Raw genomic sequence first — 24,796 nt, 5'->3', positions numbered from 1 at the left:
ATCACCATTTTATCGGGATATCTCTCAGGGAACTGATTTAGTCTAATGAGAATGGATAGCAGTGTCTGCTGATTAACTAAGAGAGTGTTAGCGTATGTTGAGCTTAGTGGGGAGGGCTCCAGCAAGTTTTAAAGTGTGTTCAAGGCTTTCCTAGCTCAGAATGGGGAGATCTGGTTTTGTGTTGCTATTGTCAGGAGAGATTTTATTCAGGAAAGAATATCATCCATACTTTTTTATATACAAACGTTTTCTTTCACGAGCAGCTTCCCCAACCGTGGTATTATAAGGGAACTATATACTTTTTAAAAAGTCAGACCATCTGTCTTTCTATAATAAATACAATTATGAGTTAGCTATAGGGCATCTTAGCACAGAGAAGAAAGGCAATTCTACTGTCATTTGACCCTGCAGACAAGACTGACAGATGCTTGTGATATTTTAACAGATATGTTCCTAAACTTTCTACCCTGCCTGCCTCAGTTGGGTGCTAAAAAAGATTATTTCTACTCTGATCATTTCAGGCTTTTATTATTGCAATGCCTAGCTTACAGAATTCCTGAAACTCCAGCTAGATCATGTATAAAATGTTGCCTTCAAAGTTCCTTTAATAAATTCCATGTCTAAGATATGCCTCCAGTCCCTCTTGCCTGCACTGTCTTTTCACATTCCTTCCCTGTAAAACAAGCTGTGTTTCTATTAAAATTCTTGGTATCTCAATTTAATATAATTCAGAATTTCCTAYGCAGCATATGCAGTAATGTGCTACACCTTATATCTAATGATGGTGGCCTTTGGTGATCCTTAATTGCTTTTATAGTCACTTAGGTCAAGAGCTTTTATTTCATGTTTAAAAATTCTCTCATGTTCAGTAATGTCCTGCAGAGAAGGTTTTGATTTAAGACTACCCTCTGTTTAACTTGGCTCATGCTTAAATATTTGTACTGTTGAATTTTAATTCTTTGTACTGTATTCAGGAATTCAGGATAGGAAAGTATGAGTGCAACAGTAATGCAAATGCTTGCTACAGCTGCTATCAAAGTTGCCAAACTTGCTAATCTCTATATTTACAATGTTAATGCTTTCTACAAAATTGTCAGTTAACTTGTCTATTATGGTATTAAATAATCCTGGCTGCCACAGCCAAGCTGTGCAGAAGTCAGCTACACAGTTATGAAGAACATTAAACTGGGAGTTATTAAAAAAAAAAAAAAAAAAAAAAGGCATTTTCCTTCCCCTTGGCACCTTACATTTGTTGCAGGCGTTTGATTGTATTTCAGGAGTTCTAGTAGAAAATCCATGAAAACAGGCTATGCTCTAGAGTCATGTTTTACTATAAAGACAGCAGCTTTGAACGTCATTCTGCTCTTTCTTCATTTCTACTGTCAATTYCTGTTATTTCTTTCCACTTCCCAATCTACCGCATTCTTCCCTTGTGAGGCTAGACCTCCCACTGACAACCCTGGTTACGGAGAGACCATTGCTGTTTTCTCTCTAGCTATTACCTTCTGACCACCAGCCTGCTCCCTTTAAGACTGTCCGTCACCTGAAGACTTCCTGGGCTCCATCCCTCTCCCTGCACTCACACATTCAAGAAGTCCTTGTTCCTGATATCCTGCTCTCTCTCCCCAGCCCGCTCCGGGCGTAGCCACATTGTCCTCCCTCGGACCACAGCTGGTCCTGTTCCGTAGATGGTCACCTCCTGAGGGCACTTTTCCTATGCAGCTCAGTCCAGTCCCAGCTTTCTTCCACGTAGGTGACTGTTCTTTATCTGTTCTTTATTTCTGTATGAAATACACAGCACACATTTCTAACCCACTGGGAATGTGAAAATAGTGTTTCTGACTCCATAAAAAGTGTGATGTAACTCTTGTAAAGGACTTCTCAAGCCTACAAACTATACAGAAAAACAAAACAAAACTAACTCTACCCCTTCCTACCCTATTTTTTCCTGCAGCAGCTATATGCCAATAGGAGCATTATGAAATGCTCTCATATTCCAGAGGGAGAGGTGTGGGGTAGTGATTTGTATTTTGAATACAAAACCCTGAATCTCATAAAAGGGAAATATTCATTGGCTTATAGAGTCACTTTCGGTGTGAACAAAGTGCAGCTAAGAGTTGATTTGGTACCTGTATCTGTCCCTGAGTATTTTTCTATTAAATTGTGTGGATGCAAGGTTATGTTTAAAATTGGTAACTATTGCAGTTATACTATGAAGCCTAAATTAATACCATTAAATCTGAATTTGCCACTTTTCCTCTTCAGGAGATAGCTGATGCTTGCTTGTTAGTATACAGGCACAAACAGAAAGACTTAGGAGTGTTAATCCTAATGACATTAGCAAATTCAGACTTCATGAGCCAGAAATTCCCATTCTGCAGTAGAGGAGGTCTCTGCAGGGGTACTTTGAGCATCCACTGTTGACCCTCTGTGAACTTATCACCCATCCTAGGACTCTGGTAGTTCTCTTCAAAACCCAATATACTGCTAGAAAACTGAGCTGACTGTCACGTATTTGGCAGGAAGAGTGTTGCAAGCAAAGAGCAGAGCAGGTGGAGAGGCTTGGTAACAGGAGTTTTGTAGAGATGACCCTCCTCTGAGGCTTCCTGTAGCTGCTGCATCCTTAGGAGAGGATGATGGAAAATACTCAGAGCTCATCAGATTTTGATTTGCAAACCSACAGGCTCTAAGCTACAGGGACACCCTTTAGGTTGTGCAAAGCCTTTGTTTACTTCAGGTTAAACCTGTTCTCCCGTTTACAATGAATCAAAGCTTTTATAACCCCCAGATCTTAATAACTGTTTTGTTTTTAAAAAGCACTGTTGAAATGAAAATCAACTACTAAGCAAGAAAAGCGCAATTTTTATATATATATATATATATATATTTAATTTTTTTTAACCCTGCTAAACGCAGAACAGTATTTAGGGATGTTACTCACGCAGTCATTTGCACAGGACCCTATCCTCTCACCCCAGCATACTACCAAACAGTTACTGACATTGAACTCAGTTAGAGAATCATCCCCAGAATATGCATAATGTTTAGATAATGTATGTAAAAAGAAAAAAAAGTCCACGCATATGCCTCTCTGCATAAATGGTCTAGCACTGGGGGAGCTCTCTTGAATTCTACAGAGCTCTTGGCTTAGTAGAGCAGAGTGAATATGAAAACTATATTTAGTACTGGAAGCATGCTATAGGCCCTTGAGCTAAGCTCTGCATACTTAAGTAATGATTCTTGATTTGTTTTTAATTGTTGCTTTCATATTTTTTCCCAGGTTGCTATATTGTTTTCAGGAAAACYAAATTTCATGGCACAGCATGTTAATGGCTTGGACTATTCTTTTTCTGCTCTACTTAAATTTTCAAATTCGACCTTTCTTCTTAAGAAGTGTATTACTCTTCTAGTACACAAAAGCAGCAGCATAGATATCCACAATGAACAGGAAGGATTCATAGCTTTGAAGGACAAGTTGATATTAAAATCATAGGAGCTTGTATTCACCTCACCTAACCTAAGCCTCCTAAAAGATAAGCATTAGATAAAGCTGTTTGTCTGGTCTCCCATCAGTGGAAGAGATGTATCCAAAGGGTATTTATGCCACTGCTCTTAGACACCTGTTTTAAGATGACACAGTCAAGATCTAAAGATGTTTTTATTTCTCTTCTTTAACTAAGGAGGAGTCCACRGACTAGCTGAGCCCTTATACCTAATTAATTTTAGAGAGCTTGAACTAAGTGGCATGAAACACACTCTTTATATGATGTTCTGACTAGTGCATGTGACTTCTCTGTATTAACTYTGTTGAAAATCTAATAATGGCCTCGAGCAAGGCTCTTAGGAAAAAAAAAAAAAAATATCCTGAAGCCCTCTAGGTTCATGCTCATTACATTTCTATTTTTTATGTAATGGCATATTAGATTTTTTCMCATTTTCTAGAAATTCCCCAGGGTTCTCAGATTTATTAGTAATATATTTTAAAATCTCAAATAATTGTTTGATGTGGTAGTTTCAAAACCTAAAAGTGTGTTTATTGAGAACTGCAGAGTTAAAACCATCAATTTTCAGTCTGTTTAAGATCATCTTCAGTTACTGTCAAAATACAAAATATTTTGTCATCTCATGATATAAATATGTATAGTTATCTTAACTTCAGATATGTCATTATACCTCACTGCTTCCCTGTGTCTTCTTACTTCCTTTGTCTCGTTTTTATATTTTAGGGCTTGTAATTGGTATTGACTGCTATCTGTTCTTCTTTTCACTTGCTACTCATACAGTTACATTTCATACAGCAATCTTTATTTCTCCTCTTAAGTTTTTTTGTCACAGCTTCCTTGTCTTTCACTCCTAAATGTGAGATCTATTTTTAGCAATGCAATGTGAATGGTGATTGGTAAATGTTTAAAATTCTATCTCCCAGCTAGTTTTGCTCAAAACAATGATCATTTTGTGAAATTCACTCTTTTTGGATTTAAAATACATATATCATAGGTTTGTATTTTATTCTGTGTACATTTGTAAAATGTAATAATTCATGATCTTACCCTTAAGCAACTACTAATTTTAGTTCAAAGAATCAATCCCTGTATTTACCATAATAAAGGCAAAGAGAGAATCTCTTCACGTTTAATGCAGCATTTTTCAAATTAGGAGATTGTCATCTATAATTGTTTTACGAGTTTTAAAGGGTTCAGTAGTGGCTGTAAGTGACCATTGGCATAGGTCATTAAAGCTAATGATGACAGCATTGTTTTTTCCCTTGCATGCTACAAACAGTTGTTTATAGAGATGCTGCTCACCTTGGTCTCTGTTGCAGTGTGGTGATCTGTGGCAGACACAGAGCAGTATGTGATCTTCTGCCTCTGTGTTCTATCAGTAAGTCAGAAATATTCAAGACTACTTATTTTAGAGTGCCATTTGCAAGCTCTGCAGCTCACTAAATCTGTCTTAAACCAGCTGACTTAAGAAATTCTAGTCATGTAAGTCTTCCATGAGTTTCAAAAGTAGCGTCTGGCACCAATGTACATGCACTGCATGAAAAATTCCAATTCTTTTAGCTTATTAATAGATTCTTAGTGTTGGTATATAGGCAACTGGAGAGTTTCTTTTCATATCCCTTGGCAGTTTGATGAGTTTTATCCCTGACACCTTGATTTTCTGCCAAATGAGTATACTTTGTTTCTGCCTTTCAGTCCCTTTCTTGTTATTTAGTTTGATGCCTGACTGGCATAGCTAGCCACTTCCACAGACAGCAGTCTCCTGTTTGCTTAGAGGGAGTGCAGCTAAACCAAACAATTTCTTTTCCTCATAGCAAACGGATCAGTGCCGCACAGAAACAAACTCCTCCACCTAAAGAAATGTGCCAAGTTAGCAACTCTCCTCCCAAGCATCCCACTTTTTTCCTATGTTACATGATAGGAATGGTCTCTGAACAAGAAATCTCTTGATTGCGTCCTCCCTCTCAGGTAGGATCCTTTCCTTTGGAGACAACAAAGCTCCCTGGAAGTTGGCATTAGACCCTGTGGGGAAATGGGCAGCGATCTTCTTTATTCTGATTTCTGAACATTTGTAATTGTGTTAAATCAGCTTAAAAAAGAATATATGTAGATAAAATATCACTAGTAGAAGAAAGTTGGCAAATCCATGTTCCTTTAGCACTCTTCCAATAGGGCTTCTTGCATGCATTTCCTCTTCCTCGTGGAACATATTCTAGCTCTTTATTTTTCTTCTCTGGCTGTTTATTCAAATGACAAATTCCTGGAAGCTGGGCAATATAAAGTTGGGCAAGACCATGTAGTGAAGGTTTATCAAAATCTCATTTCAACAGATAAAGCCAATTATGTTTGTCACTATGGAGTAAAATGAGTCTTGTTCAAATGAATTTTCTCCCTGTGATGCTATATTTACCAAGCTCCTGCGTCCCTGCAGCTGGGAACCCTGAGCTGTAGATACATTAATATAACAGTATGAAAATTCACAGAGGAGCAAAACAGGTACTGGGGAGACGTCTAACAGGGAGATAATTTTTCAGTCCAGCTGAGAGAGAACGAGGAGACAGCTGCTGTCCTTGGCTTAAAGCATTGTGGCAGGACTGTCAACATCTCTCCTGCCTACAGAATAGTCCCTCTCTCTRTGTGCTTACAGCCCAACAAGTAGTACGCATCCAGAAGAGAAGATGGAATATGCCCTAATATTCGGCCTGAGGAGAAAAAAATCTGCTGTATGAGGCATTTAGTGATCTATGCAAGGGTCAAGTCCTGCTGGCCGGTAAAAGCGTTATTCAGAGAAGYGGGCTCATCCTGGGGCTGCGCCCAGAGACTGAGGTATCACAACATGGGTGTTGGCTCCAGTGATTTGCTTCCCCAGTTTTCTCCTCACGTCAACCCTATAAAGCCAGATAATTTGAGCTTTACATGTGGGAAACCTTAGTGTAGCAGTTTGGCATGAATGTATTTTGCACTCCCTCTATTTCYCTCCCAGGCTATTTTCAGAGGTAAACCAAACTGAATTCCTTATTCAGACACTTCTCGTTAACAATTTCGGTATTGAATGACTGAATTCTGTTGAAGGAATTAAATCTATCTTCACTCAATTACGTAGACATCTCTGTTAGCATTTAATCTGCTTTTCTTACCTCCTGTACAGAAATTAAAGATTTATGTTATTTTATGTTCTTTGTCTATATACTCACTGCATTCTTTTATATCTCTCTACATTCGCTTTGCAAGAAAAAATGCTAAAATATTCAAACAGAAAAGTATAGAATTTTTGAAAGAAACCTTTATCAGTAAATCTGACACAAAAATAACCAATATGTGTGCCATGCTGTCTTCAGTTAGTCCCAAAATACAGAATTTAACATTTTGTGACAAAACAGAATCAGCCACTACTTTTGTATCACCCAACATTAGAACAAACTTTATTGAGCTCACTACAGCTGGAGCATAAAGACCTATTAAGTAAATTATGGTTTAAACCTTTCATTGAGAGATTTAGGCTAATTTTATTAGAGGTTTTAATTCTGATTCTCTGCCTAGTAGTAGGGTAACTGTAAAAGAACTATTTATTAATTTAGAGCTCATACAGCTGATTGATGCATGCTAATGCATTTTAGATTTAATAATCACATTTTCCTTAATTGAATTGTATTTGCTCAGACAGAGCATATAATTAAATCAAGTCTTTTCTAATCCTTCTCATGCCAGATTATACTATGGTACATTGGGGAAGAATAATCAAAAGTATAAATTCAGCACATTGAAAAAAATCCATGGTCACATTGTGAATTTTTGGCAATATTTATTATTTTCCAAAATAAAGGGGATCTATTTTTTTGTATACAACCTTCTGCAATAATTAATAAGTGTGGTGAYGCAATGTGGCTGGAAATATGACTAGTAAGCAAAGAGTTTAAAACAATTCATTATACAGCAAATAGTGAAATCCACATGTTGCGTGATCAGCAAGTTATTTCAGACGACTGCTTTCAAAGGCCTTTATGAAGAGTGTGATATTGTTCATGAATATTTTATACGCTTGCTTTTAGCTGTTCCTTACTATTTTGTCTGATGGCACAGAAAACAAAGCCAATATATAGCTAAAAGTCATGGAGGAGAGGAATGAGGAAATGGTTCATGRGAACATGATGATGTGCTTGCATATCAGCTTAGCTGTTTCTAGGATGCAAGTCTAAGACCAAAGCAATTCTGAGATGTAAAGTATTAAAATATCTGGCTTGAATGAGGATCCAAAAATTATTTAGAGTATGGRATGAATTTCAGGAAGACATACAGAGAAAAAGACAAAGTGAGAAAGGAATTTGTCAGGAAAGGGATTTATCTGTCAGCTAAAGCAGATGTAGCATGGCAAAGTGGATTATGCTAAGACTTGCAAGAGGAGGGTAAAGCTTAGGCATGTGGAGGATTGCTGTTTTAACTCTTTTCTTCTGATTGTTATAGAACTTCAGATAAAAGAAAAAATACAGGGATGGAATTTGTAGTAGGATGTTCCAAGTTGKCATTTTCTTCTTTTTATTATTAGTAAGAGGAACAGGATATAATGAAGCACTATCTGCACATCTTCTGTGTCCTTCTGTTTAATTCTGTGTCCACTTTAAAAMATTTATTCTGCAATGCAGAGCTATGGAAATAAGCAGCATCCTTTTGTCTGGTAAATGATGTAATGCCTCAAGTCTAAATTACTGACCTGATCTAATTTGTCCATTAGAGTTAAATTACAGAATTTATCCTTTTTAATAAACAAGACTGGTTGCTGATTAAAAAATGACCTGCAGCAGAGTCTGATTTTTCTTCTTGATATCTGAACAGTATAATGTTATTAAAGATAACGTTCTGGGGCTATAGTGATTTGTCTGAGGATTTTGATCTCGTGCTCTATGACATCTCACTTGAAGAATGATTTCCTCTTAATATCATATTCAACCTTGTACTATGAAAGGTCTTATAAAGATTTGTTTCCTTGACTACTCTATGTCACAGGCTTGAAAACTAATTCCATAGCAGTAAAAAAATCCAACATTGGTTAGATTAATAACATATCACAGAAAGAAATGTGGTTAGAGAAGTGCTGTCAAGATGCTGCTTGTGAAGCAAAGGCATGATTTTCATTGCAAATGATTTGCAAAATACATACAGGATGATTATTTGTCTTCACTATATAAAAAAGTGCCGATGTTAGTCTTGAATGTTTCTTCCATGAGTGTAAGCATGCATTGATTGAGGTCAATGGAAATGCTGCCATTCAGAGCAGGGTAAGTCAGTTCACATTACTTTTCACTGACAGCAGCACATTTTGCTCCTTATTTGAAATAAGGCCAGCTTACTCTGCATTTACCGTGTAAAAGGACATTATAATCAGAACTGCTTGCATCTGTGCCTCTTGTTACAGGTCTCTGACTCACAACATCGTCTGAAATATTCCTGAGGTTTTCATTTCATTTAACACCTTATGTCTTACATGAGCTCTGGGTAAAAGCACCAGTTACCCGTTATCCAGGTCATTTGGAACAAAAACATGAGCATCAAACTACAGGTATGAACAGGAACATCTTGTTTACACAAATTCAACTAGTAGCAATAAATTTGGCCTACGCTGGGAAAGGGTTCTGCCATTTCTGGCTTGGGTTCTTCTTAGATCTACTCTTCAATATAAAATAGGGCTGAAAAAGGGTATCACCACACATGCCTGTTGCTCCCCTAAGCATGAATTAGATGTCTTCTAGGTGAAAATCACGCAACAGGGAGGACTTCAGAAGAAAGAAATTTCTGTTATTACTTTACAACTTTGCAATTATTCTGCARGATGATAGCCTATACACAAGTGGTTACACAGGGAAGTTACGAGTGGCAAGTCCATACCCTGACGTATTGCCGTGTGATCCTTACATATCTCCCTGTAACTTATTCACGTTGGTTGAACTTTACCCTAGGCCCTCTACGGCAAAAATTTTCTTCTGTGCTTATAACTGGTCTTACTGACTCAGAAGCAGATCTTTAGAGAACCAGCAGCTTTCAGGGCCAACTGTGGTCTGTTTATAATTGAAAATACTCAGTTCATTGCCTAGCTCTGCTGTAAGCAGGTTCAACTTTTTGGAAGCCAGAAGTGGGATTTTACTTGCCATCACCATCCTGGGTTTCCCAGCATTGTTACTATGCTTGAAAAAAGATAGCTTAACTATCAGCTTATTTTTAAGAGTCTTTTAAAGCTTGCTAGTCAGCTTCCCACTCCATGCTCCTTCTGCTAGCAATTTAGATGAGGCTGACAAAATGTGCTTTTAGCCTGTCTGTGTATCTATCTGTCATTTCCCCCCTACATTTCACATCAGTAGCATGTCTTGCTAGTGTAGAGACATGCTRGATAATTAAATACTGAATACATTTTAGTTGGAGGGACAAGAGATGTTACTGATTCACAATAATTCCCTGAAGTCAATGTAATARTATCTTCTGAGGCTATGCTGATGACAGTAGATTGAAAGGAGAAATGTTTGTTTCTATTAAAAAAAAGTTAAAAAAGAAAAAGTCCACCTCTAGTGAGCAAAGTAGAGGCTGCCAGAGGTACAGGACATGTGTAATAATAAAACTGACGGAAGATCTTAAAACATTTATGATTCTATATACTCCAAGTGCTGCTTAGCGAGCACAAAGGATCCAATTAGAACAAGACGATATACAAACCAGTTTTTCCCCTTCCTCTTTTTCTTTTCTCCCCACAAAAGTCGTTGTCTTCTTATCTCAATTAATTCCAAATTCCCTCCTGTATAATTAAAATGACATGGTTTTGAGTGCCGTAGCTGCAAAAGAGAATTTTCTTTATATAGAAGTAAAATAGTTTATAGAAATGGATGACAGAAACTACTCACAGGGAGCTAGACTGATAGTTTGCTTGTGCATRCCTGTTTTTTTTTTCTTGACACTGACAAATTCTGTCTTTTGCGTTTTGTATTTGTTTTTCAGAAAGGAGATAAGCAACTGACAACTAAAATCAGATCTAAGGGAATCTAGGAGGTCCTTTGATCCTACTTGTAGATACTGGATTGAGATAGAGAAGATGAGAGTGACATGGGACATTTGGAAATTTGCCCCTTGCTTCCTGATTACCTTAGCCAAGATGCTTCATTCTTCTGTGCCTTGTTTTACACACTCGCGGAAGATGATACCTTAATTTTGTGATGGACTTCAGAMTTTAAGATGTAGAGTGCCTGTAACACAATATCTTTTCAGTCTTAATCTTACTTGGTATCTCTTTCCCTTGTCTTGTGGTGAATTGCCAGATAATCACAAAAGGCCAAGACACAAGAAAGATATAGGTCAAAGGCACTTATTTCCCAGATATGTTTCTATTCTCTTCAGGCACTTAGCAAAAAACCACTACTTCTATTCCCAGCTGGCCAGTGCAGTAGCCCTGGGCAGGTCCTGACAGACTGAGAGAAAACCAGGGAAATCAGGATGCAGGAAATGGCTGAAAAGCTCAGGTATCAGAAACGCATGATTCCGAATGTCATTCCTTTTGGAACCTTCTGATCATTTTTCCTGCAGGCAGGGATAACTTAAACCACACGCAACCATCATWAACCAAGGAAAGAGTGATCACAAGGTGGAAATGGTGGCCAAGATAAGCCACGTGCTGAGAAGCAAAGGAGCTCTGTAATCATGCAACAGCGAGGACATCAAAAGTAAGAAGTTTCCATTGTTATTTCACAACTTTGAATTACCAAACAGATACTGTACTTCCTTAGGCTTCTGATATTTGGGAGGACTTCCTACTAAGAGAGAGAGAGAGAGAAGAAGAATAGCTCCACGGCTTTAGGGGAAAGGAACGAGTTTCCAGAACAGTCTCTCATGATGTCATGTGCAGCTACAGCAATTAGGAACAGGCAGGACTGTATTACGACTTGCTCGGGTAGGATTGATCTGCCAGGTGCATAACAAAGGGATAACAACGGGAAACGAATCGCTATTCACAGAGAGGAAAAGGACTGAAGATGTCGGAAAGCTTCTGAGCACTTTTGTGCTCATGCAAGTTGGAGTCGTGTTCCCAAGTTACGCGGGAGGATTCATTTGTTTGTCTGTAAAACTGCAGGATGTATTCGGTTTCAGCCCGTGTAGTTCCTACTGGCGCTAATGTGTGTGGTTTAAATGTCTGGTCCCATTGCCTATCTAGCGATATTTTTTACCTCAGAAATGAGAGCAAGAAGAATTAGTGAAAGGTGGAGGTGATCTTTAGTGCAAAATGGCTGTAAGAATGAAAAGACAAAGTCTAAAAGCCTCTTGGAAGTGAGATTTTTTCAAATGCTATTTTTATAAATGACTTGTTTCTGTGGTATTTATGGTCATTTCCTTCCTTCAAAATGTTTTGATGCAGTTGTCTTAGTCTACAAAGCACAGACCTCTGGAGTYTGCCTTAACTAACCAAGTATAAATTTCCCTTGAAATTCACAGCTGTCTTCACTGAATGTGAGCAAATGAGCCTGTCAGGTTGAGCTGACTCTAAACTTTTCTTGTCTTTGGGATGCAAATCCTTTTACGTATATTTAGGTCACCTCTATTTCATTTTTGTAGGACATATAGTAGGGAGAAATTGTTCTTCATAAAAGGAAAGAAAATGAAAAAGATGTGTTTGAAATCACTTTGACCGTTCAAAGTCACTGTCAAAGTCATCATCCCCCATGCAGGAATTAAAACATGCTGGGCTTCTATATTCCTTAGGTGTAAATCAGAAATAGTTTGACCTTTTTTCAATGCTTTCATCTTTCACTTATAATTTAAATCACATTAGTGGGTGACTGGTAGCTGTCATGGGAGAGTCAGGCACAATCTAGTCTCCGGTTTAGATTCCACATCCAAAATGCTAGGTTTATTCTGTAGTTAGGTGCTTTTAATGCCTGATTTAAGTTATTCATCAAATTTCTCACTTCTTTCCACATTCTTTATCTTCCTGGCCTGGACACCAAGTTGCTTCCTTTGTAATGATATTCCCATGACACAAGGTCTCATACTTAGAGCTCTGCTGAACATTGCTCAGCTCATATTCAATTCGTCTTTTGATTTCCYTGTCTGGAGATGCTTGGGTATATATTATGGCCATCAGACTGGAAAGCTCCAGACATTCAAGAGTCGGATAAATCAATTGCTAATGTCATAAAGTATTTGCTGTACATTTTAGCTCTCCTCTCGCTCATAGGCAGAGGAAGAAATAGGACAAAAATCAGTGGAGTGCTCAAATAGTGTAGCATTTCAAAATTGATAATCCTTAATACAAATCTCTTTTACTTCTGGTTTATATAATGATTTTTGCCATCTTTATGGCTGAGTTACACCCCCAAGCCTGCCTTAAAGTAAATGGAAAATTAGGAATTAATGTGATGTAATGTTTTTCAGCTTGACAGATGATAAAATGAATGATGCACTCTATATAGAGGAATTACACTGGCTTTGCACAGAAGGACTCAACAATCTCTGTTTGGGAGCTGTGCCAGGGTGCCTGGAAGGGCTGGCRGAGCTGGTGCCCAGCAGCTCTTAAGCAGCAGAGATGCCAGCCCCATTCCTGATGTCTGACAACATTCAGCATTGCCTATACTACCGAAAGGGTCTTGAATCAGTGCTGAGAGAGAAGAAAATAATTTTCTCATTTAAAAACAGCAACAAAGTGTAAAATAACAGAATCCAGGGAGGATACTTTGAAGAACCTCAGGTTTTGGTTTAGCAGCAGGCTTGAGGGAGGTGGATCAGCAGACCAAGTGGTATGTGGGAGTATGAGTTTACTAAGCAAGTGCACAGATTTATCTWCTAGTTCCTCATGTCGTCAGATGCCTCTGTTTTTTAGTACAGGCCTGTCACCTTCCCTGTCCACCTCTATACTATCCGTGTATTTTTGTATGAAATGCAGACACTATGTGCTAAAGAGCAAGCAGTGGCTTAAATTCTGGCCTCTTGAAAACCTTAGCATTAGAAGTGACCTTACACCACTGAGGAATCTATCTGTCAAACTTTTTCATTCTACTTACAGAAGAGATATTTTAATATCTTCCTGGAGAATACAGTCTCATGAGCTTTTTGCAGATGGATTTGTAAGATCAAATTTTCAGAAACATTCAAAATACAGATGGGGAGTAAGAATGGGCACAATTTTCATTATCGCTTAGGTTTATTAAGAGCTATTATTGCATGTCTATCAGTTGTTCCCAACTGTAGCTACCAATAAAAATCTGGCTTCTGGCTTTAAAGGTAAAATTACACAACTAGCTGCAATAGAAAATCTTAACACCTCAGAAACTTTTTACAATACATTGTTTAATTCTTGTGAGGATTTCTTAGAATGTGTTTGGGGTGACCTGCATAATCTACTTGTAACTGCTGCTCATGAGGAGCAAGATCATGAYAGAGCATCCTCAGGAAACTCAGGTCAGTGTCAGGGAAACTGATGAACACTGGTGACAATTGGAACTACATGAGAAAAATTCTTTAATTGCGTAGTCCTGTGATATAATCATAGTCCAAATTTTAAGGACTCTGCTTGTTCTCTTCCCACATGTTAATGGAAAGAAGAATTACTAAGCTTAATTATTTACAATCTGTGTGTTCTCTCTCTTACCAGGGCCTATAGGACCAAACAAATCTTCTCCAGTTAAAGACGTTGACTGTGGTGAGCACAGGAGCTGATCTGAATAGTGACAGCAGAATTTTAATTCTGTGCCACATTTGCCTCTACAGTGTCACGTGTTTAGTCTTGCCCAGCCTAATATAGGAAACTGTCCACTGGTTTCAGAATAGTGTATTTCAGCCCTTAGCCAACACAGACACTATGACCAATATTTGTATTTGGAGTTCTAAAGTAACAGAGGTTTCAGTTGGACATCATTTGCTGTTATCAGAAGTGTGTTTTCAARTATTTCTGAATATATTATAGGTGAGCACTCTTTCTTTTCTGATTGTTGATGAATTAATGATTATTTTTTACATCCCTGATACCAACAGCAGGCACAACAGGCTGTAACATTCTTTAAAACATCTCCCCAAAAAGGGAAGGTTGTGGGGAGCCCCAGATTGGTTGTGAAATGCCTGAGTCATTCACTGGAGAGGGTGAGTTATGGGTCCTCAGCAAAGGCAGGGAGGAAGAGGACTCCTGGGAGCATCTGGGTGGCCTGCAGGAGAAATCTGAGGGGCTGTCTCCAATTTTGTGCACAAGAGGGAAGGCCCACCTCCCTCTCTCCCAGTTCCCCYTTCCCAGTGATACAGAGCAAAGCCCCTTCCCTAAGACCATCTTTACTGCAGTAGCTGCCTGCAAACAAACTTCTGTAAAACTGACACTTGAGAAGTGTCTCCAGTGCTACCTGTCCTTTTCCCTAATTATTCTGTTTGGGCACATGAAATGGTCAAAACTTGTGTAAGAACCTGTGTATATATATGCATGYGTGCATACATATTTATATATACATATATATGTAGCTATGTATATATAGAGAAATGCGGTAGKGGGGAGAGAGGGGGAAAGTAAAAGGACAGTTTACACTTTCARATTTGTCTAAAGGTGGAGAAAATAAAAACTTTTAACTTAGAAATGACAAGCTGACTAAATAGGCAAAATAATAAACACAGCTGCTCCCCCTAAGCTAGAAAGGGAGAGAAAGTTATCTAAGAGCCCAGACCACCATAAGCTGTTGATTAACTAGACCAGCTGTTATTTAATCCAACTTTCTCTGAAGTATTGAGGGGTTTTAGAGTGTCCGGAAAATCAAATGATTTAGTTTATCCAAACCAAATATGGCACTATTTTCCCCATCCGTTTTTTTTTAATACAGTTTCCATCTGACTTTCATTTTCAGTGTTTCAAAATGCAAAATACTCTGGAATTAAATGGTGTATAGAGCCTGGACGATTGTCTTCAAGCCTCTAAAGCTATTTTCAATGGCTGACATGTTAGTGGGATAAAGAAAGGTACAGTGCTCTGTGAAACCCATCTTTCTTCTTCCTGTGTTGTGCCCTGAAATATTTGCTTGAGGTTTTAAGTGGATGCTGAAACATTAGTTTAAAAACTCTTTGCTTTGATATGAAATACCTGATAAAATGCGTAGATTTATAGAGTCCCTCTTTCTGTGTTTCTAATCTTTTTATTTCACTTACCATCCAGAATACCTCTGATTTATTCTACTTTTGTAGTACACATGAAAAATATTAGGCTATCTTCACATAGTTGAAGATAAAATCCCCAAGTGACTTTGGTATTAAAAAAATACGATAAAGGAAGAGTGAAGGGAAAAAAACATGAGAYCAAATGTTATTTATGTTTTTATAATGTTTATATGTATATTTAAAAACAAATATCAGCTATAACCCAGTTGTAACTTTGCCCTAGCTAGCGGATTGCAAAAGCGTGAGTACTTTATTTGTTGTGAGTTATTTGAATAGACTCCTGAGATAAGAATGATGCTTTTTTTTTTTCAATTTCTTAGCAAAGGTTGATGCCTCTCCATTACATTGTCATATTTTACATATGGCTCTCAAAGCCCCGTAATCTGTTCTCCTCATTCCAAGATGCCCATCCATGCAAATGTTACATACTAGACTTTCTGTAAAACATAGACTTATGCTAGCGTCATCTAAAATATCTGTCAAGACTATAACTGTGCTCATAAACTGTGTGTCTGCGTTTGTGCACTGCACTTGCTATGGACAAGCTACATATGGGCTGGGTAGGAAGAAGAGTAGGAAATGGATAACTGAACTGATCCAAGTGAGGAGGAAACATCTCAGGATGTGCTCATGACCTGAGGATCTTTGGAAGTTCACAACTGTTATTCTTTACTCTTCTTTAGACATTACACCTACATTTCTCTGTAAAGTTTCTCCTAATAGTGGATAGGATGTCGAAACAGCATTAACAATGAGCCAGAACATTAAAGACATTGCCGCTTCTTTTTAACATCTTCAAACCATTTTGAACAGGTGTTGCTAGGTCTTGTAATAACCTGCCTCCATATGGAGCCCATAAATGGTGCTGTGAYTTCCTTGCCCAGTTATTAATTGGTCTGTGACATTGACATTGCAGTTACAGACCCATGCAGATCAGAAATTAATACACTGAAATTGATAGTTATGACACCATATGAAAAGTCAGACTATCCAAGCTCTATTGAATTACTTAATAAAAGCTAAGAGAAAGTATCTAAGAAGCATGAGAAAATCTTAGATTTCCTTATTTGAGCTTGTTACTTAATGAAAACATGAATATCTAGAACCCATGAAGTTATTAAAAAAAAACAAGTAGAATTATTTTAAAGATAGGATTATTCAGCCAGGTCAGCCAACACAATCTCCACTGAATTTAATGAATTTATGCCCTCATGCACAGTTTGGGCTCTAGATCATGATAATCATAATGTCATATTTTTTAAGCATTTTTATGCATATTTTTAAGCATATTGTGTTTGCAGCTTGAGTTTTTCACGCCAGCTACATAACTGTTTGTCCTAGAACTCAGGAACTACAAAAACACATTTAATATTAAAGTAAAAGAGTTCAGTTATGGTAACTTACCATCCTGTAAAGTTTATCTTCCAGATCCTGATTAATTCTTTGTAAGGCTAGGTAATTGTTTTGTATCCTAAAACAAAGATGATATCATGTAATTTAATGCATTGTTCTTTATGTTGTTTTTGCCTGTAGTTCTCACATCAGTATAAAGCCTTGGTTTGCACTAATTGAAATCTATTTTCTTATCACTCTTGTTGCCAGTTAGCAGTTGCCTTTGAAATGTAATTACCATCTCCTTCCTAAGCAGACTTCTTTGTCATATTTACTTACTGTATTTTGGGGCAAATACCTTCAGGAAGGGAAAATACACATGCCATTCCCTTGCATCTGTGTGCAGATATGCACCACAGCATGGGAACTTGCACAAAGGGATTGTAGCTTTGCATCAGGTTCTGGAATAATATTCAGAGGGGAAGTTTGACCTGTACAGTTAGAAACTACAGAAAGGTTTTTACCCAGTYCTCTTAATAAGTAAAAATGCAGCAGAAACCTAGTAACTGCAGCAATAGCAATACATGGGCATCACCATGTGACTCCAAAGTTATTCAAAGTATGCCTTCAAAGTAATATTCCTTCTTTAGATAAAAATTCCCTGTTCTCAAGAGTTGAATCCATCCTTCTCCTTCAACAAACAAGTCTGGATGTCTCCAAAAAGTTTAGCCTGAAAATGATGAGTATTTGTTTTTATTAGCATTGAGGGATTGAAGAGACTCAGAAAATGAAACTTCCCTGATTATTCCAGAGCAATACACCAAAGAAAGTTTTGATCTCTACACCTTTAGGTTCCTTAGGTGGTAACCTCAGAATTACAATGGATAAGCTGTGCAGTCTGTGGGAAAAATATCTCTATTTCAGTAGTAGTTGTGCTTTTCTTTTCATGTATAGTAAGGAGAGTAGCTTGTTGTTCTTGCTTGTACCTATCAGTCCAGCAGGATGTATAATAAATGCAAGTCAAAAGTTAGATGCTCAGGTGTAAAGTATGTCCAAATGCATCTAAATGGTTGCACTGGGAATCTTAAGTCAATAGGCTGAAATATGCGWAGAGTTGATTTTAGGTAATGTGCTAGATAATACAAATTTATTTAGCAGAAAGTTTCTTCAGCTGAGAAGTCTGAATCTTGGATATGTAGTGGAGGGGATGGAGAGGGAGTAAGTAGGATTAAGGAATTCCCTTTGAGTTATTTTATGGTTTGGAGGGCTGTTGAAATTAGATTTAAGACATGCATTCAAACTGTGTCATGATTACAAAGAAGGAGGTCCAGACCATCTCTTCCTTGTAATGAAGAGACTTGAYGGTTTAGATATCTCTTGCAGCTTGTGTCAACCTTGAGATTTTCTTTGCAGTTAAATGATCAAAATTTGCTGTTCAGGGACAGGCCAGTGGCTCGTGGTCCCCCTTGTGAGCTATGAAGACTCCCTTTTGGGGCTCCCAGTATGCAAAGAATAGCAGCTGGGTGGTTCACGTTGGCCGTATGTACCTGAGAGGAAAAGCCTGTGCCCAGAACAGCTGATTTGTTGGCATAAATGACATCCCCAAGGAYGAAGCTCTCCAGTCAGCAGCCCAAACTCCAACTAGTTATTTCATATTGAGAGCCTAAGGGAGGCCTCAGGGTTGCATATGCTTTATAGACCTGCTGAACAGAGATTTTCACCCTATAAGCAGGATCTGTGGTAAATAGTGCTTGCTAAGGTGATGACCCAAACTGGCTAGTGACTGGTACTAACCTGCAGCTTAGTCATTCTCATAATACCATTGATTAAGTGTCCTGGTGACTTAAGGATTGATTGAAGCTTCCAGATCTCTGCGTTGTCCATGTTCCTATTAGATGCAGCATTTCCTAATAAACCTGTATATAGATATTTATTTGTTCAGCTCTAAATATGCTTGGGATTTTCCCAGGTTTTTAGTCAGAGTCAACACAACAAAGAGAGATTTCAGAGTACCCTACACCCAGTTTTTCATGGCAAAGAAGAAGGCAGAGACAGTCTTGGCAAGCTAGTGTAAGCAAGTAGGTTTAAACTGGCTTTGCTTGTAAACAGCTTCACTGCAGTAACATACTTAAGTTGTGCTGATAAGGCTGTGTACCGTGGTGCAGGCAAAAAGGATTTATGAAAACAAGATTGTGCCTGATGGTTTAGATCAGAGGTAAACCAGTCTCTCAGCCATCTGTGTCCCAGTTTTTCTGGTAAAACAAAACAGAACACCAGTACTATGCTGAAGCATTCTCCCAGCCTCCAGCAGCTTGTGGCTCAACCAGAGATGATGTCTTTCTTTTACATCTGGTAGGTCTGAATAGACTTTCCTTCAGCTATTTTTTTAATTTCAGTTGCTTTTTAAACTCATGTAAACTAGCATTCACAATCTCCTAAAGTTTGCATGGGTTTTAAGGTATCTGCTCAAATTCCTGTCACTGGAAAATTTTATTGGTTACAGGCTTTTCTCACTCAGRCCTCTCTATACACCAGTCTGTTCCACAGCACAGATCTGTACGGAGAGCTCATGGGAGCTAATGAAGGTTCCCTCTCCCTATCTTTAAAACTATAAACTAAACCAGCAGTAACTGCTACCAGGATATCTGGCTTATGAGGGTGGAAATACATCACTGCTTTTGCTCCTCAGCTTCTGCAGACCTTGTTTTTCTCTTGATATCAGTGAATGGATGATGGTTTCCCATTAATATAATTGCTCCTGGCTGTCRAAATTTCCATGCTAAAGATGGTAGAGGGTTTTTGCCAAAGGTTACCACTATCAGCTTTTTTCTTACAACTTCTCTTATTTTTTTGTCATGAATTTTTTTTTCTGGGTATGTTTAGCAGAAAGTAGCCCCAAAACTCTAGTTCTCAAACACCTTTGTTTTACAATAAAAAAAAGACTACCTCCCAGTCAGATCCAGTCAAATCCAAACAGCAAATCTGAACAAAAAATCCACAGTACATAGGAAACTGAGCTTCAAAAAGTGTTTCTATTGAGAACAGTATGCAAAGGTAGTCAAAATAAACACAAGCATACATACACATACAGAAACACACACATGCACATATACACACAAAACCCAACTTGGAAATTCACTGTGCCGAAAGAAGTGTCAGCAAGTGGGGATGGCAAGGAGAGAAATGGACCCAAAAATATATGCAAAAAGCTGTGAAAGGGATAAAAGAACAACTGGATAATCAAGATATAATCTTTGGGCAGTGCAGTAAACTAAAGGGGGAGTAGGGAAAATTATTCTAATCAAAAAGACCAAATAAACAGRTGACGACTTAAGCCTACTTGCAGAACTATGCAATCAGATGGCTTCTTTGTAAACAAATTGAAGAATAGGTAAGCTTCATTATCATGTGAAATTGCTTTAAGAATAAGCTCATTTTGTTTGAATGGATGATTTATTATTATTTTTGATGACTTTTTCTGCTAGTAAATTCAAATTATTAGATGATACCCATGTGCCTCCAGCTAAATATATATACATGCATTAAACAAATGTTTACATGTTTGTTAAATCAGGCTGTAACAAAGGTATTCTGACCATTTTTAACATTATGTATCTGTGCTCTGACTCTGCAGACAACACRCTCCAGTTCATCACAAAAGAGAAAATCTGGGCAAAGTCTTTCAAGACCTCTTAAGGCCATGTTATATATCTAAAGTAAAACATGAACCTTAGGCTGACCTTCTGCAAAGAAGGAAATTTCACCCAGGCTGCAGTTTAGCTTTGAAGAATGACTGTTAAAATCGTAACTTATTGTTCAAAAAACCTTTACCCTGGCTGTTATCAAAAGTTACACTGACTTTCTTAGAGAAACAAGAGAATTTTTCCCTATTTATTCCAAAGCTAACACAACTATAAGATCCTGTTCAGGAAATCCCTTCTGTCCRTGATATGTCTTGCTTTTGGTGAAGCAATTATACATGTGGGCTAAGCTCAATGCTAAATATATGCTTCTACAGGAGTATTCTTTGTGTATTAGAATAATTCTAGTCTCTGGTAAAAACTAGGAAGGGAGACCCTCCACAGCTGTTACCCAGGGTACAGTCTCAAAGTACTGTGGTTGAAGATGTATAAGCCTAGACTTAATTTGACTAGTTCAAATATTATCACTGCTCAGATGCAAGAGTCACGTGTAAGGAGAAGAAAGGCCAGAATGACCTTTGGAGTCTGGTTTTGGTTCCAGGATTGGTATTTGATTTTTTTAAATTTTAACGTAAAAAACCCCTACCTGATCACATTTGGTGGGAGTTCACTGTGAGGTGAAATCTCCAACGTCTTCTCAGTCATCTTTCAAAGCCAAACCTGTGCTTTACAGACAAAAATAATTTCAAAACTACTCATCGCTGACTAGCTCTTGTTCCCACTGATGCCAGAAAAAGTCTTGAGAAGAACACTTCTTAAGGCATGTAGAGAGATGGAGAACTTGGCCATTCAGCCGTGTAAATGACCCCCTCCATCTGAGGAAGAGAGGGGAGGCCTGTCAGCAAYGCAGCTAAATCTGGGTAAACTGGCAAGGTAAAGGCTCTCAGAAAGGAACAGAAAAGAACGGCTATTCAGGCTCTCAGAAAAATTCTGCACTCAAAGGTGGTGCAAGTTTAATAATAGAAACGTTCTCTAGTACATGAGTGGCATCATGTTGCACTGGGCTCGTTTATTACGGGGGGTTGAATTTCTCTCCCTGTGAACTGAATAAGACAGCAGACACATTATTGAAACTAATTATAGTTCCCTGTTTTCTCACACTCGTTTTTCCCTGTGACATGTTGCTGACACTCTTTTGGATGACAGTTTTGTTTCAGACATCATCTTTTACCAGACTGAGAAATCTAGTTCCACTTGCAGTATACCTTGCTRTTCTCAATAGAAACATTTTTAAAGCCCACCTCGTAAAACATTTTGGAATTCCTGTATAAGATGTCTTCAGGGGAGTAATCACCTGCCTAAAACAAAATTTTTAATATAAATTTTCTTCAAAATATGAAAAAACGTTCAAGCAGAAAGTCAGTTCCACCGACCTGATATTTAGTGACTCTCTACAGGTATTTGACTTTGCCAGGAGCAAAACACTTTCTTGTCTGATTTTGAAGGATGCTTAAATCAGTGTTCAATGAAGTTGATAGGAGGCTTCTTAGTGACTTTAACAGAGACTATATTTGCCCTTTTGTTTTAGCAGGAGTGGGATGGCCAAMCCCAGATAAATGTGACAGGATTTACGACAACTGTGCCTGAAATAATGTTTCAGGAGAAAAAAGTACTAGTGTTCCCTGTTGTTAAAGCAGTAATATATTGGAAGAAAATCATCTGAAGATTAAGGTTACCTTTAGTAACTTGAGCTACTCTTAATGAAGTGATAGGAAAAAATTGTATTGTTGCTAAGAAAAATATCATGGACAGCATTTGGGCTGCTCTTGATAGATGTGTGCACATTTCAAAATCATCATGACACCCAGTTTGGTCTTGGTTTAAGAAGGCTTTCCAGGTAGGGAAGCATGTAAGTTATAAGCCCCCAGACTGGGACAAATCTCTAATTTGAGATTTAAAGCCTATCTGATTTAAAAAAATTGAACAAAATAGTTTGGTTGACACAATTTGTTGGTTGTTTCTGGTTTCATTTTGGTTTGTTTTTTGTCCTCTGTGAAAACTGAAAAAACAAATTCTTTGGGTATAGCCCTGGAATGTTTCCTTTTGAATTTTGTTTTGGCTCATTCTGTGAAATAGACCAAATTGTCCATATAATTATCCATATGAGTTTAATTATCCATATGAATTTAGGAATGTCCTCGCAAGAAATGCAAATACATTCTTGAATAAATAGATTACCGTAGATTCAGAAGTTTTGCAAACAAATAAAASAAGGGATGTTAAGAAGCATTCGTAAATTTAAAGCTAGATTACACTCCATTTTAATCAGYGACATAAAGGTCAGGGGTGCATGCTTATTGTATTTAGGGCTTGTGATTTACAATAGCTCTGTACCACAGCTTCAATAATTTTATACAATAAGTTTTCAGTATCGTTGCATTCTACCTGGGACAAAGCTCTGAATGATTTGCTACAGCRTAAGGTGAAATGCCATAATATTGTATATATTGAACATGAAGTCTCAGCTTTGAGAAAAGGGAAGGCCAAGTTCTATTCCCTTGTGTCAGTGCAATGGATGGTAAAAACTGAGTGTGTAGTCAAACTCATTAAATACATTTATATATACCTCTATACMCATGTGCAATGTGTTTATAATTTTTGTATGCATAACACAACATAGCATATCCCACAAATATGTTTACATATTCAACAACGTCCTATATGTACCCATACATATACTTTTAATTGGGTATTAACTTTCAGTACAGACRTTGTGTATCACATGTAAATAACTTTGTATTTGATATGTAGTATATATTCAGAGAAATGAAATATATGTTCAGTATGTAAACATATTGTGTAATTAATAAACAATAAATAATGTATATTTGAGAATATAAGTTTGCGTTTTGCTTAGATACATGGATTTAACACAGCCAGTTGAAATTCTTGATAATTCTGTTTGTTTCAAAAAAGGTAGTTAGTTACTAACCTTCTCAATTTTTCAGTTACTTTTTCAAGTTCCTCCTGAGCACGTCTCAATTCTATTTCAAGATACTGACGTGTAGAATCAAATTCCGTTTCAAGCATTTCCAGTTTATGGGTGGTGTATGATAGACGCTTTCGTAATTCCCCCTTCTGTTCTTGCAAGGTACTAAAAAAACAAAGAGCACAATTGTAGAATTTAGCTGCTCCAGAAAAGCTTTTRATGATCCACTGTTTGACCAATTCCCTGCAGTACAGATTGGCATTAAGCCACAGAAATGTATTTAATAATTTGTTTACTGCACTTTACAAATCYTCTGATTTAGGTAGCTGACTATTTCCGCATCTGTGCTTTCTAGCACATTCATTGCTAATATCTCRTTAGCCATAATGGAATATTTTGTGGAAGAATCCTCAATAAAAACAGAATACAGTTTAGAGTTTCATTTCACATAGCCCTTTTCATTTGGAATTACCTAAAAATACTGTGACTGAAATCAAAGATATTTATAGAGCAGTGACTGTAAATAAATTGTACAAAACAGTTCCTTGCCAGTACTCCAGGTTGTAATGCATTTTTTAGAGAAAAGAGAATGTGTTATTTTTCAAATTGGTACCCTAATCCATAGCCAGAGAGCTGCTAGTATTGTTATTCAGTATTTCCTCTAAAGAATGGTAACTTTAATAATTATTTATTATTACTATTATTATAATTTTCACGTAATGGCTTTTTCCATTTTGCTACTTAGTTTGGAGCAAAGGCTTCCTAGACATAGGTGTGACCCTAATTTTTCACAGTACTTTTGTTAATAAAAGACTTACACCTTGCTTGTAAGTCAGCTTCATTTATACTTTTTTCTTGAGATATTTGGAGACAGAGAGGAGATTTTTCACTTTGTTGTTGTGTGTCTAGTTAGGAAATAAGATAACATAAAGCGAAAGAGATCCACGCAAAAGTTTTATTCTGGAGCGTAAGGTGCCAGCTGCCCTCAAATTGTCCGTCTGGATTTGAAAGRAGGATCCTAGGAACCTATTCCCTGCTTTACAAGGACTGACCGCGCGGCTTCAGGTGAATCTGTCTCCTGTTGCCTCAATTCTCTACCTGCATAATGGAGATCTTTCCTCTTTGCCTAGTTAGTTCGTAAGCTCTTCATTTTTATAATACGTTTGCTGAGTGCACTG

General features: G+C 37.5%; 2 protein-coding genes across 2 annotated transcripts in view; one reads left to right on the top strand and one right to left on the bottom strand.

The window, feature by feature from the left end:
• BEGAIN (brain enriched guanylate kinase associated) overlaps window positions 1-24,796 on the bottom strand; it is a 146,206-nt gene that overhangs the window by 37,414 nt on the left and 83,996 nt on the right. The window contains exons 4-6 of the mRNA XM_085317442.1: window positions 23,622-23,783; window positions 21,931-21,987; window positions 17,061-17,127 (exon numbers count right to left, since the gene is read on the bottom strand). Of these exons, the coding sequence (XP_085173568.1) occupies window positions 17,061-17,127; window positions 21,931-21,987; window positions 23,622-23,783 (286 nt within the window). The remainder of the gene's footprint in view (window positions 1-17,060; window positions 17,128-21,930; window positions 21,988-23,621; window positions 23,784-24,796) is intronic.
• Window positions 1-24,796, top strand: part of SLC25A47 (solute carrier family 25 member 47) — a 209,402-nt gene that overhangs the window by 161,977 nt on the left and 22,629 nt on the right. The window lies entirely within an intron of this gene.

This window comes from Rhea americana, unplaced genomic scaffold (genome assembly GCF_003343005.1).
Source record: "Rhea americana isolate MKP2758 unplaced genomic scaffold, rheAme1 scaffold_5, whole genome shotgun sequence".
NCBI lineage: Eukaryota > Metazoa > Chordata > Aves > Rheiformes > Rheidae > Rhea > Rhea americana.
Note: the sequence above shows the minus strand (reverse complement) of the source record. Positions and strands in the feature narration are given on the sequence as shown.